Here is a 14,948-nt window from a genome sequence, read left to right as displayed (position 1 = left end):
AACTGTTTACTTTCGAAATCATGCGCCTGATAGAAGTCATAAAAGTATCTTAATTCTTTGTCGTGTACCTTGTGAAACCTGGCTGCGGTTACAGCTTCCAAAGATTTACGAAAAATCTGCTTTTTCATCGAGATTAAAGATTACAACAAACGTTATTTAACAGAGATAGGAAAGAAAAAAATTGACAACGATGGATAAGATATCGAGATTAGATCAAGATGGAAAAATACTAACGAAAGAAAGGATCAATTAGATTCGACGGTGGCCTAAGACCTAACAAACGCGATAAAAATCACGATAACAGCGAATACGGAAGGTAGCTTGGTGGCAAATACGATTGTTTAATCGTGAATCGAGATAAAACGTCAAGCAATGGCATTTTGTAGACGGAATTCGTCCGTGATCGCGATGAAGACGATCACGCGGGATACATGATCGTTTTGAGTTCAGAGAATTCCTTCAGTATAGAGAATTCGTCTGTCAAGTGTCGAAGAGAAGGAGAGTTGGCGCGATCAGCAACCTAACTAACTTTCTAACTAAATTCCTAACTTCGTTTGAGAAAGAAGAATCGGCCAGGGAGGATCGTCGAACGTAAGCAGACAGTGCACGTTCCTCGCTAATGGCAAGGAGAAAATCGAAGTTCCATAGGTTTCGCAACTGACGAGGATAGAAGGTATTGATCGTGAAGCGAATTTGCAGGAGAAAAATTTGCAGAAGACGAATATGGAACAATTTTAGCGGATAAAGTCATCTTGTCAAAGTATTCGGAATTTTGTTGTTGAAGATTTTGTTCGGGTGTTGGGTCGTCGCATAAGCTGTTGTTTCGATTAAATTAGAAAGAAAATTGGAATATTGTCGAAGGAATAATATGAGGATGACAGAGGAAAAGGATCTGAACGAAGTATTGTGCGTGAATAATTTGGTGAAGGTAGTAAATGGCAATGAAAAGAACAACAGTAATCCACTGGAAACGAAAGTGTACAAGAGACGATGGCTGATGTTGGGTTTGTTTATTCTGTACACGGGAATGAGCAACTTTCAGTGGATTCAATATTCTATAATCAGCAATATAGTTAGCAGGTATTTGAACTTGTGTTATTCAGGAATCGAATTATGACAATTTGTACGTGACTAGTTATTTTATACCGTAAATTGTTTCATTACTGGTAATCTTTGTTTGGTAATAATGTTCGATATATCGAATAATACTTATATGAATAAATAGATTCACTTAGAAATATATATTTACTCGTTGAAATATTGTATTAGCATTTATTGAGATATTTATTGATAAATGCTGCTAATTTTTCGAGCTACACGTACGTTCAAAAACGGTGATAATCAATTTTGTAAATGCCTCAAATCTTGTTTATTTGAAAATCTCAAAAAATGCAAACAGACCACATACGAGAAATATAAATACAAACACGGTGGAATGACTTCTTGTTTTTTGCGAATCAGAAGACAAAGATAACATTAATTCCGACAATTGCGTTGATTATTCCAAAACATGTGAAAATATCTGTGAATCATCGTTGAATTTACATTCTGAAATCATCGGTATAATAATAATTTTTAATTACTTTTCGGTTGAATTTTTAAAAAACTCATTGAATTATAAGTAATATATAATAAGAGAAAAATTGAAAATTTTTTAGAATTCAATGAACTATAATTACAAGTAATACTCGTGAGAAGGAATATTAGAGATTTGAATAAACACGTTTCTCAGGTACTATGGCGTTTCTTCATTGACTGTCGATTGGACAGCAATGACGTTCATGGGCTATTACGTGATTTTCATTTTTCCTGCTACATATATGGTGGATCGAGTCGGATTTAGATGGACTAACATTATAGGCTGCGGTGCTACCTGTCTTGGTTCGTGGATCAAAGTTTTGTCCGTCAGTCCTGACAGATTTTACGTCACCTTCATTGGACAGTCTCTAGTTGCTTCTACACAGGTTAGAAATCAATTCCTCGTTTTTTATTTGTCTCCATTAATGGTAATTTAATTCTCGATCGACATGCCAACGAATAAAAATAGGCTCATAAAAATGTGGATTAAAATACTTAATTTTTAAATATTGGCGGTGTTATTTAGTATTCTATACTTTATAGGAGATAAATCATTGTGTAAAATATAGAACGCTAAATAAAATGAAATACTTCAAAAATATTCCAATTCATTGATGTCACAATTCAGAATTTAAATGTTTGCTACTATGAAACTGAATTGAATTTTTCAATTTTTCAAGTAAATAAAAATCAATAAAGATTGATAAAAGCAATGAGAAATTTATTAATATTGAATTTGTTTGCAAAAATATGTTTTCAAACCGTCCTCGAATTCGAAAGGTTCGAAGCTAAAAACTTTGCTCACGCGTCGCTGTAAGTAGTATGGTACGGTTCGTGTCAGACTGATCCAGTTAAAAGTTGTATAAAACAAAATAAGCGATGCAATAAATCAATCCTAATCAACGGGCATAGTACACAACTTGGAACGCGATCGATTATACTTACGGCAATTATTATTATTTCGCACACACTATAATCTGTCTACACCTGTAATTTTCGACCAAAATAATTAAAAACGGGTTTTCACATTGTCGGAAGATTATATTTACAAATTTGACGACGTTGCGTTTGTGAAAATCGCGTGAGTTATAAACTCAGGTACGTGAGGCAAATTCTGAAAACGTGTCATAAATTTTTGCTAATGCAAGGCATTACAAGTCTAGTCGAACTTTATGTACCAGGCCTTAACCCCGAAACACTATCTCGTAGAAAGATTTATGCTCGTTCAGTGACTGCATTTCAAGCTTAATGAAACCTTTGTAATTTGTAACTTCTGTTTCGGAATACATTGTAATTTCCATGTCTACAGAAATCTTGTTCTCGTTCAAAAAAAAAAAAAAAAAACAAAAAAGAAAAGGAAAATCCAGTTCGAGTTTCGAAATTCTATGGAAGAATACAATTTACAATTTTATCATTTTGAACAGAACAAAACTTGTTTATAAAAGTATCGTAAGAATTTTTGTCTGTGTGTCTATGCTGTAATTATGACTTTTAAAACTTTGCTGGCCCGTATTATATTACTGAAATAACAGTTTTTCAAATGAAATTTAAATAATTATTAAAATTACTTTTAACAATTTAAAATGTTTTCTGGGAAATGATTCTTTTACAAAAATATAATAAATAAATAACAGTATTTCACAATAATCCATATAAAATATAGAATACAACGTAACAACTACATCTGACAATTGAATATTTTTCAACTACAACTTAAAAATTTGTATATTCAAATAAGAGGCAGCACGGCATATGAAATATTTAGATAAGCATTTAAATATACTTTAATAATATATAATATAATTTTATATCGCATTTTTTTCGTATCAGACGATAATTCTAACATTACCTGGACGTCTGGCAGCGCAATGGTTTGCCGCCAATGAACTTTCCACAGCTACGTCATTAAGCATTTTTGGTACCCAGATGGGGATAGCCTTAAGTTTCTTAATTACACCGATAATCGTGAAGAATCATGAAAATCTCGACGATATTGGCACGAGCTTGTCGCACCTTTTCTGGATCGTAGCTATCATCATGACGATTGCGTTCATATTAGTTATAACGTGTAAGCAATTTCTTGTCACTTTTCAATGAACATTAATAAAATTTAGTAACAATTCCTAAGTATATCGTGAATTAAAGAATTTGTTTAAATCAGAAAAAATTGTTAAAGGTAATATACACAAAGGAAAATTGCAAAAAATCGAAAATTATATTTAACAATTTAATTACTAAATATTACATTGTTCAGTCTGGAACATCTAATATCTAAAAAAAAATATTACTTCATACAGTATTCGAGGACGATCCAAAATTACCGCCGAGCAAAACACGGGCTCTACAAAAGTTAAATCGAATGGAACTTGAAGAAAATATTATGCAACCCATTAAGAGATTGTTCAGAAACAAAAGTTACTTGATTCTCTGCAATTCGTACGGTTTGAGCATCGGTGTGTTGAACGTCGTAGGAACGTTGCTAAATCAAATATATCTTGCACACTTCGAGGTGAGCTGATCAACAAAGAAATTGTTTCCCATAGATATTTCTAATTTTTCGATTTCAGGAAATTCGAATTCTAGGGAGAACCTGAATATGCTCACGTTACACACGTCGATTATACAGGTCTAATTATGAAACGTTGAACATTTTGCAGCACGGTGAGGAAGACGCGGGTAAAATCGGTTTGGCCATGATCATTACAGGAATGATAGGTGCTGTCACTTTTGGAGTGATTCTCGATAAGACACATAAATACAAGTAAGAAAATTTTATTCAAATTTCTTCGTCTATCTTTCGAAGATTATCACGTAAATTCTCCCTCTATCTTCGCAGCTCTATTTTCTTTTGCATGAATTTTGTTCTATTGTTTCTATCTTTGACGCTTATTAGCAAACAGAAATACCGTGTCAGATGATCCATCTTTTTCATTTAACTTATCTGCTATAATTCAGTTTTTAGTAATTCAACAGTTCAAGCTCTAACACTTTCGTGATTGAGTACATTTTGATTGTTGGCGAGAATTTCGTTATCGATTATTAAGAACGAGAAATAGCAATTTTCTTTCGGAAAAAATAATATGCACAGGAGCGTGTAAGCGTGAAAAAATTAGTATGCCAGTAAGCTAAATTTCAGATAATAAACTGAAAGATCATTGAAAGACAGAAAGATAAAAGCAAAGAAAATTCTTCGAGATCGTTTAATTTTTTAATCTAATGGCATTTTCTATAATTTATCGATTGAAACTCTATCGCCAAGATACAATATCGGATTATAAACGATTTTTTTCGAAAAAATATTCTGCGTATCATATAGAAGAGTATAAGTGTGCCTGAATGCGTGTGTATATGTGTATCCAACAGAATTCGCTATTTCTAAATCCAACATAGTACTCTAAATGTATTCATTTTGTGAAAAATGGATCAACCTGGACAGTGTTAAATCAAATTCCTGATATATCGTACGTTTCTGTCGGTGTTCATATTTTTTAACATGTACCTCGCCAACGCGTGTCTCTCTTTTTTTAATATTTTATAACAAAACTGGACATATGTACTTTCAGGGAAACAACCGTAATCGTGTATTTTCTCGCACTGTGTGGACAGCTATTCTTTTCTACGTTCATGTGGCTCGAAATGAAATGGATGGTATACCTATCGGCTATTTTTCTCGGGTACTGTATACACGTGCACACACCACGTTTTATTAACATCAGATCATTTCAATTAACAACTTCATGTTCAAATACCTATAGAAAACTACGTCGTTAATCGCGTCGTTAATTACCTTGTTAATTACTTTACGCGAAAATACAAAGTTCCTTCGATCTTTCGGTTATCTCGTAATCGATGAAATGAAGCATAGTTCAACCTCGTTCGATTTATTTAACTACAGGAGGATATTACCGGTTTCTTGCTTATCGTATTGAAGCTTCTCAACTTGCAAAATAAATAAATTCGAATTAAAATATGCTAGGATGTTATAAAATGTCGTCCCTCTGATTATCAAAAAATTATCTCACGTCTGTCAGAAATGAAAAATTTTGTCATACTTTGCCGCAGCTCCTGAATCGTCGTTACCGCGTCAAAATTCGTAGCACCGACCATCGTTCAAATTTTCTTTCACCTTTCTCTATTTCTTTTTTTTTTTATTATTATTAAAAATCGTCTATAACGACAGAATTGAGTAAAAATCAGAATACGTCAGTCATCTGTCTGATCATCATCGAAATATACGACAGGAATATCAAATTCTTTTTCACACTTTCTTTACTTGAACTATGGCTTTTACGGCATTACCATAAATTGTGACAGTGATCGTCATCGAAATTTTCTTCCACGATTCACCGTGCAACTCATTCACTCGAAATTGATTCTAGTGCAACTCTAAAGTGCAATTACCTACTTTCTGTAGGTACTTCCTAGTCGGTTACGTAGCCTTAGGATACGAAATGTGCGCGGAATACACGTACCCAGAGTCCGAGGAGATAACGGCGGGAATTTTGAACGTGGCTAATAACGTTTACGGAATTGTTCTCATTCTGATAATGGGCCGATTGCTGGAAGTATACGGGGATATTCCGGTGCACGTGGGACTTTGTACGGCGCTGCTCGTCGGTTTCATCATGACCGTGTTGACGAAGGACGTGCAAAGGCGTCAGGATGCCAGAAAGGGCGTGCATTACGTAGGAGTTAAACAAAGTGAGAAAAACAACGAGTGCAATGGACGCGAGAAACAATCATTGGATCGTAATGATTTCTAATATCGACGTAAATTTACATTTAATCCTTTCCTGGATTATTCTCGTGTAATATGTATAGTTCTGTTTTCCTACGTTTCTATATACAGACAACACCGAGACGTAGACGTGTCAAGAGATGCTCGAGTGAGATATGTTTTGTGAATTAATGCGTGATTGTACGGAAATTTGAAGAGGAGATAAGATAATAAACTATAATTAGCAATTATAAGTGACTGTATCGAAAGAAAGCAGCAGTGAGTAAGAAGATAAAAATTCAAATAAATAATAATAAACACGAACGAATGTACTACAGTAGTAGATGTTCTTAATCTAATTTAATTCGTGTATCGAAATAAACTTCCGATTATAAACAAAATTTAGGGTGTATATAATATTAATTTAAAATAATTTGTACTATAAAGTAATTTATTATTGATCCTGATAATAAAAAACAACGGAGCGGTCTGATAACACAAATATTTGTTCGATTTATATTCTGAATTCAATTTTAATTCCATACTCCATATTCATCGGAGGAAATACAAACACGATAAACCTACGATTAAAAAAAATACTACGAGAATCCGTTCTAATTGATCCGTGAATCGTCGCAAAAAGACGCTCGGTGCTAGAAATGAAATTGTTTAATCTTCTGCAGACAACGTTTGCAGTGGACTGAAATTTAATAAACGTCTGCTGGTCTGCCGAAGAACGCTAAACATTTTTCAATTTAAATTTACATCGCCGCGGATTTACATTGCCGCGCGAATGTCTTTAAGATTAGGATGCTTCCTTGTTTTGGCAAACTTTAATTGTATGATAGAAATTGTTTAAATCGTACAACTTTATTCCTGTTTATCCTATTACGTGCATTTAAAAACATATGTTCAATATCGAGCGAGTTCATTAAAGCAGACTTTTTAGAATAAAAATAAAAATACAAAAGAACGAATCCAGGTCGTTCGATATTAATATGTACTATTGAAAAACTTCTAGAATAAACTGGACGAAAAAATAGAAAAATTATCGAATAATCTCAGCTATACCTACTTCCTATTTAGAATTTTCATTGAACGTATTAATTAGATTTGCGTGTATTACTGTTTATCGTTTATTTATCAACCCAACTGTTCGAACCAAAGGATAACCGCGAACGTTGCTAAAAATCACAGAATAAAATATTGTCTTGCAATCATTCTTCTATGAAAATAATAAACTAAAATACATAGAATAAGCCATTCTCACAGGGGAAACATATATCATACGCTGATAAAGTCTGCATCGTTCACAAAACAGTTCCGGAGTAAATAACAAGTAATATAATAAATAACAAACAACCAACGGATTAGAAAAGTGGGAATTTAAAGAAGAAATTTCTCGATACGAAGAAAGAAAACGAATGGATTGGCGAAGAGACAGGTACGAAGAGGCTGGACTTTTATCGACAAGGAATATTCATTCTTGTTTTCAGGTAAAAGGCACCAGGGACCAGGCCTGAGTGTGTAGTGTGCACTGCGTCTGACAAGTGACATGACGCGTGCACCACTTGTTACTCGACCAGAATACTTGATATACTCGATCAGAGAACAAAAGTACCCAATGCGGAGTATTATATTTTGCGCTTTCGATCAAACTGGCACTTCTATCTGTCGGGCGCAGAACGTTACGTAGATTTCATCTTGACGCTCGGGCTAGACATTATTCATTCTTCGTTTATTTTTACTATAGTCGCGCGAAGAATTATCGAGATCCAGCGAGAAAAGAAGGACATCTTCTATCGCGAATCAATATTATCATTGCGAAAATATTTTTACGACCGATACCATGCAATTTACCTTCGAGTAAATGTATAAGATTTTTCACGAATATTTACTTACTTATTATTGAATAAATAAATATTTAACTTGCAAGTACAGTATATTCCTTCCTTTTCAATTTATTTATTTGGAGTTGAATCCACCTCTGAGGATCGTTAGTGACTACAGTTGTACGCAATTGCGTTTCATAGGCTTCTATGAAGATCGACGAAATTTCGTACTAATATTACGGCGATCGATATCTTTGAAATATTCAAAACAGTAACAAAAACGTATATTTAATCCGAAAACCAAATGAAAAGACAATTTAATAACGCAAAACTGATTAACAGCGTATTGAACTATCCTCCGATAGAAAATGGGAAACACCTAAATTTCACTTGAAGAATTTATCGAGACATATTTGGTACGTGACTATGGTTTATTTATTTAAACGACGAACAACGATTTCGAAATTAGTTTCTATAAACAGATCGTCATTCTGTATAAACTCTAATTACGATGGTGAAACAACATTCTGTTGGAATCGAGTTTCGGTGTTCGTTAAAATGACGAAAGGTGAATATTGCAAAATTCCATACAGGGAAACTGAGATCATCGTTGCAACATTCAAACAGGAAACATTCCCATTTAATTCGACGCAGATAAAATATCGTCGTTAGTATAATGAAGTAGAACCTGCATACACTTTTTCTGCGAATCTATTCGAAAAGACTAACATAACGTAACGAACATTGTGATAAATAATACAAGTTGTACCTTAAATATCTTTTTACTGTTCCACATTAACGTAACATATGGTTCCCTTTTAATTAAACTGCTGATGAAAGTAATTAATTATAGCACTAAATTTCACGACTTTTCCATATACCGCCCATGAATTAACATTAATAAATCTAGGGAAATTCGCGAACAGATTCATGTAAATACTATAAAAGCAAACGCATGAAAATTAATAAAACTTCCATTTTCACAGAACTGACGGAACAAAATAAAAATAGTTTCACAATTGGAATGAAAGCTTATAGGATACTTATAGAATACTTTGCCTTGCATATTTTGTATGTTACGTTCATTCTCTACGTTTTCATACATTGAAATTTCCCGTAAACGAATAAAAGTGCGCAATCCAGTTAAGTTTAAGGTGCAGGTTAAATTTAAGATGTTGGTTCGGTTTAATGTGCCAAGATCCACGGTACTGAAACTGACACTATCATATTAAATAATTATCAAAGGTAACCTGTTAACGGGTTAAAAAATTGTTAATCGTTCGTTATAAAAGTTTGATCCTCGATGTTGATTTTTTTATGTCTCGACAATTAGACACAATTTTCCGAAATGATCGGATATTATAGGAAGAGGTCGTAAAGTCTTTCGCTCTCTTCTAAGCAGACGGCAGCCGATGTCAAACACATCCGCTGAAAAAGATATTGATCTATTGACAGCACAAACGCGTTCAAATAGGAGAGTCGGGCCTCCGCCGTATCCGTCGAGATTGCGATTATCACAAAGGGACTTATGGATTATCGATAACGGGCGAGAATGAAAAGCGGAAACGACAGGTCACCACAAATGGACTCGAGTGGACGCGATTGGAAGGTAGATCGATAGATTCCATTTAATTCATTTGAGCACGGCGCTTCGTCAACGAAGATAAATGGAAAATTTCGTATAAATATTCTATCCTAGTCTACGAAGCAGCTCGTGAATGTTGGCTCGTTCATTTGCTTCCACGTAACATGGCTAATAACCACCATCGTATATCTAGATCTCTTCGAGGTGTACGATAAAAATTTATTTTCTACTAGAACGTGATTTTTACTTTTCATTTGTTGATGTTTAATTCTTCCACTGGCGAGCAGTTTATCGAAATGTACTTGGTCGCGAAATGAAAGGAAGATGAGAAACTCGATAAAAAATCTTATCGAAAATTGCCCGATCGACCTAACAAAAATATTCCAAAATCCTTTGGTAAAACGCACGAAAAATACGAAACATACGAGAAATATAAAGCCAGAGAGAGTAGAAAATAAATCCGTCAGTTCTGCAAGCGACTCGCTAGCCTCGAGACTAGTTAACTGGAAAGAATTACCGGAACGCTAGCGAAAACCCTGCTGTCTGGCTACTATAGAAAAGTCGAACTTATTCTCTGGATGTTGCACACAGGATTCTTCGCAGGCATCGGGCAGCCGGCAGGTTCTAAGCGATCCGCAGCCGGAATCCAGATCGGAATCGGGTGAGCTTCACTGTCAATCCGATAATTAACTTGCATGCCACGTTTTTCGAGCGGCGAGTCCGATCGAATTCGTACGCGTAAGAGCACCGGGACGACGTCCGACCTGATCTTGCGAATTCATAATGGATCCCGCATTCCGAGCACGTGTACCGCTCACGTAAGCCGTGACAAAATTATGTACTACAACGGCTGCTTTCGCCGGTGCGTTTTAAATCGATCCCGGCTGGACCAAGGAGGAAATTACCTATCGCTGAGATACTCACGCTTCGTACCGAAACTTCGTACAGAATAGCGATAACCGTTTTACAAATAACAGTGTGTTCTGTGAATATAATAGTTCTATGATGGGAGAGGAACGTTGGTTTCCAAAGATTTACACAGTGTCCCGTGAGAATATTTGAACGCTTTCCACAGAATGTTTTTGAGTATGACTAAAAGAAGTATTTACATACTATTATTTATCATGACGCTTGCATACTAATTAGTTAGGTTCAAGTATATTAAATTTCATATCATTTAGTAGTACTTTCATATTACTTCATTATATTGTAATAGATTTGAAACTCCGCTCTATAAGTATGCTTACAACGTTATCATTAAAACTATGCATACGGGGATTAATTTTAATCTATTTGATTTACTTTGCATTTTTTTCTTTTTTTTTTTTATTAACTCTGCATTTTGAGCTTAAACGCGTAGAGATAGTAAAATACCTTCTTTTTTCTTTTAGTTTGTATACAGAGTAAAAATAAAATGAAACGGAATATAAAGGAATAAGATAAAAATTAGGGGAGATTTAAGTAGAATTAAAGAGATTCTAATCTATTTTCCAAGAATATTCCAGAATCACAACTTTCTAATAAAAATAGCGTGATCACGTTAGAGGCATAACATGTTAATATCGTCATTATTTAAAACACATATCTATCACCCATCGTCGACTAAGTAAATTCGTTGAAATCTACAAGAAATTGGCAAAAAGCATCGCAAGAAAGTCATGTAGCCATCGTGATACTTCTTACGAATGAATGACCATTCATGACACGTAATATAGGTCTGGCGTATAGTTACGAAACGGTGAGCAATAACCAATGAAATCGTTTCGTATTCACGGTGCTTGGACGCCATCTCATAAACGTGTGGTCGCATATAAAGACGGATGAAAGACACGGGCAAAAGCCAGTCAAAATTTTCCAAGTGGAGTTAACAGTGTTTTTGGCCAGCAATAATGTGGAGAACGGTAACGAGACAATGGATTTATTATGCACGCGAGGAACGATTAACCATTAATCGTACTTTGATCTCATTGAACGTTCGAGCCGATCGCGTATTTACACTTCGCGTCATTAATCCTTTACAACAACGCGGTGACTTGACATTTGCATATCGATTAACCATATACGTATTTTTGAAGTTCTTTTTTATAATTTATGGCTTTGTCATTGTGCCATCTATTCGTAGACAGTGATTAATAATTTCGGAATTATTACTTTTATTGGGATGAAAAAGCGTAGGAAATCGTAACCTGTTGTCATGTGAATACAGAAACAATCAAGTTGTAAAGGAAATTAATTGAACGAAGCGATTTTTATGAGGTGGTAAAGTAACACTTTTGTAATATTTTTTATAATTCAGCTAAATATTTCTCTTTTCTTTTGAAAGAATAAAATCAATATAACAGTGGGTTTATTTCGATCCAAAGAAATGGAAGAGTACGATCGTTTAGATTTTCCCTGACGAATTTTCTAATTCGATTATATTGATCGAAATCGAGTATAAATAATATAAAAAAATAAATAAATTTTATACTTTCGATAGAACATACGTAATTCAGTAATCTTCTGAATATTTTTATAATTCTCAGAACACACCGGTTTTTACGCTGTAACATTAAATCTCTGCCTTAACAGCAATACAAAAGTTTTTACGGACAAGATGATCTTTATTTATGAGCAAACTGAAATATGCTGTTTTATATACGCATACATAAATCAATAGTACTCTTCGATTCGAAAACTGAATGTATGAATACATAAATTTATAAAACCTATAAATTGAAATATAAAATATGAACTCGGTGGAACTCGATAAAAACGTCTTATTAAGATCATTGAGAAAAGAGGACCTGATTAATTTACATTACACTGTTCGTTAAAAAAATAATAGTTTAAAACTTTAACGAGTCGTAACGATTATTGAAAGGAATAGAAAGTGCAAAGTAAAACTAAAATTAATTTTTTCAATAAGCAACGAATATCTATTATACTAATATAAAAAAATATCACAATAAATCACACACTTCCATTCTCGCTTTTATAGTTACGAACAAACTAATCGAAACCGTTGAATCGAATAATAAATTCGTGTCACATTTTATATTCGCTAAACAAATCCAGATACATATATCTTAACATTTCACAAAAAAAAAGCTTTAACATTCTGCAAAATGTTATGAAAATACATACATCGGCAAAAGAAGGACAAACTTATTGCTCGATGCAATATTTTCGCAAACATTAAAACACCCGCGCAGGCCAGGAAAAACTATCTACCGACTCTGTAACCTTTTATTTCTCCTAATCATGGAACACTGGAGGCACCCCAATCAATTTAGACAATCACGATCGAACGAAACCATCGTTCCAAACTCGTTTGGTGATAACAATGGCCGTCTGCCAGTAACGTTTCCTTCGTTCCGTATTTCAGAACGCGGCCACCGAAAGGACAGCAGGAAAAGCACGCGACAGCTAAGCCATTAATTGCTTTTCCATTTTCCAGCTGACCCTCGTGCTTCTCTGTATCGGACTAGCAACGTCAGATTTATCGCCATATAAACCAAGGGGATGGCGTCCTAATGGTCAACGCTTTAATCCCACCAACAATCGATTGCATGCGTATTACGGGCCCCCTGGATTACCAGCCTATGAACCTCCGTACTCGACAAGCCACCCCCCAATTTTCACCACCACCACCACCACCACTACCACCACCGTACCGCCGACAACAACCACGACGACGATGAAAACCACAACGACCCCGCGAACCAGAGAGCCAACGACGCCCTCTACCATTCCGGAGGAAGATTTCGATACGAATCCAGCTCTGGCCATCGCTAATTCCTTCGCCTTTAATCGACCTGTTTACATCTACAATACATTCCCCTTCTTACCTGGGCACGTATTGGTCAAATGAATGATTACGTAGCGTCGTTTGTAACTTATCGGTGGATTGTTCTACGATAACGAGAATAAAGAATGTACGAGTTGTTGGTTCGCTGTATAGTACAATAGAGTAACACTGTTGAGAAGCGTACATTTGTCCGGCAATAGATTTGAAATGGAAAATTATCGTTAATAATTAGTTACTCGATCATTCAACAATGAAAGTATTCGTTTTCCACCATTTAAAGAGGCAACGAACAATTTTTCAGAACTCTGACGTTGTTATTAAAAATAGCGTGACTTTGTAGTTTTTTATTGGACGATTATGACGCTACTGTCCTAATAAGTGGCTCACTTTTAAAGTCGATTTCTGCGGATATCTCAATTTGCAATTTGACTCCTCTGACGAACCGATCGCAAGATCACAACAAGAACACATTCGAGGAATTATTATCTTATATGTATACATTAATATTCCGCTTGCTTTTTTCATATCAAATGATTAGATAGTTGTGAAACATCGTAGGTAATAATAAAATTGAAACAAGGTGTAGATCGTAGACTATGGGAAGTGTTGTTCCTAATGGTTAGAGATAAGAATATTGTTTTGGGCGATCGTAGTAGTAAACGTAGGTTGGTGCATATAAACTATTATTCCTTTTTTATACTGGATTTTAAGTTAAATGGGATGTAAGCTTTTTTTATTCGGTAAAGTAAACCATGTTTTTAATTAAAGTGATTTATTATATTTTGTTTTAATCAACCGACAATTACATCGTTTCCTTATCTTTCTTCATAAACTCTGTTCATTTAGGAACAGTTTGCGTAAGATAATAAAAAAAAAAATACCAAAATGTTAACTACACAAGGTACGGATGACTGGAATATTAAATTTTGATTTTCATAATTCTTCTGACATCTATAATGTCTATCGCAATGCAACAAGATTAATTTCTACTTATTTACTATGCGAGTTGTTCAGTCTGACGCAAACGTCTACTAGAGAGAATTAATCAGAATATAGTTCTACTTTCGCTAATCAATTCTATATACACATCCTTGAATGATTGTAAAACTAAGCACGTATTAAAAATCCTTGAATAATCTCTAATAAAAGAAAAACGAAATGTAAGGTGAAACAAGGACAAAAGAAAGCTGCAAAAAATGAATATCTCTTTCCTGAAGCTACTACGCTCATAATCAAACAATTTTTGTTCTAATGGAACTTTCAGACTATCACTAACTGTATTATTCAAACTAAGCTATTATGCTTCACGTTTTTATGCTTTCTCTGGCGAAGATAGAAAAGAAAACAGAGTGAAATAAAAAAGAATAAAAAGAATTGTAGAATATCAAAGGGAATAAATAGTAAAGAAAAGAACGACAGAGATTAACATGAATAAATTATGAAGAT

The 14,948-nt window shown here is 34.4% G+C and overlaps 2 protein-coding genes across 2 annotated transcripts; both read left to right on the top strand.

Annotated features, from left to right (window-relative positions):
* Nucleotides 1-363: 363 nt before the first annotated feature.
* On the top strand, nucleotides 364-6,696 carry LOC100749562 (feline leukemia virus subgroup C receptor-related protein 2-like). The gene is made up of 7 exons (XM_003489599.4): nucleotides 364-1,080; nucleotides 1,733-1,964; nucleotides 3,409-3,646; nucleotides 3,876-4,087; nucleotides 4,236-4,339; nucleotides 5,142-5,252; nucleotides 5,993-6,696. Exons 1-7 carry the CDS (start codon nucleotides 869-871, stop codon nucleotides 6,339-6,341), a joined length of 1,458 nt encoding a protein of 485 aa, XP_003489647.1. The 5' UTR covers nucleotides 364-868; the 3' UTR covers nucleotides 6,342-6,696.
* Nucleotides 6,697-11,157: 4,461 nt separating this feature from the next.
* Nucleotides 11,158-14,650, top strand: LOC100749444 (integumentary mucin C.1-like). The gene is made up of 2 exons (XM_012385777.3): nucleotides 11,158-11,613; nucleotides 13,152-14,650. Exons 1-2 carry the CDS (start codon nucleotides 11,602-11,604, stop codon nucleotides 13,563-13,565), a joined length of 426 nt encoding a protein of 141 aa, XP_012241200.1. The 5' UTR covers nucleotides 11,158-11,601; the 3' UTR covers nucleotides 13,566-14,650.
* Nucleotides 14,651-14,948: the final 298 nt, after the last annotated feature.

This window comes from Bombus impatiens, unplaced genomic scaffold (genome assembly GCF_000188095.3).
Source record: "Bombus impatiens unplaced genomic scaffold, BIMP_2.2 scf_0349, whole genome shotgun sequence".
NCBI classification, from domain to species: Eukaryota; Metazoa; Arthropoda; class Insecta; order Hymenoptera; family Apidae; genus Bombus; species Bombus impatiens.
Note: the sequence above shows the minus strand (reverse complement) of the source record. Positions and strands in the feature narration are given on the sequence as shown.

What these genes read in the sequence shown, in the direction of transcription:
- LOC100749562 (XM_003489599.4), top strand. Translation starts at nt 869, where the DNA reads ATGAGGATGACAGAGGAAAAGGATCTGAACGAAGTATTGTGCGTGAAT. An exon ending in ATCAGCAATATAGTTAGCAG is followed by an intron (nt 1,081 to 1,732) that starts GTATTTGAACTT and finishes CACGTTTCTCAG; the next exon opens with GTACTATGGCGTTTCTTCAT. An exon ending in GTTCATATTAGTTATAACGT is followed by an intron (nt 3,647 to 3,875) that starts GTAAGCAATTTC and finishes TACTTCATACAG; the next exon opens with TATTCGAGGACGATCCAAAA.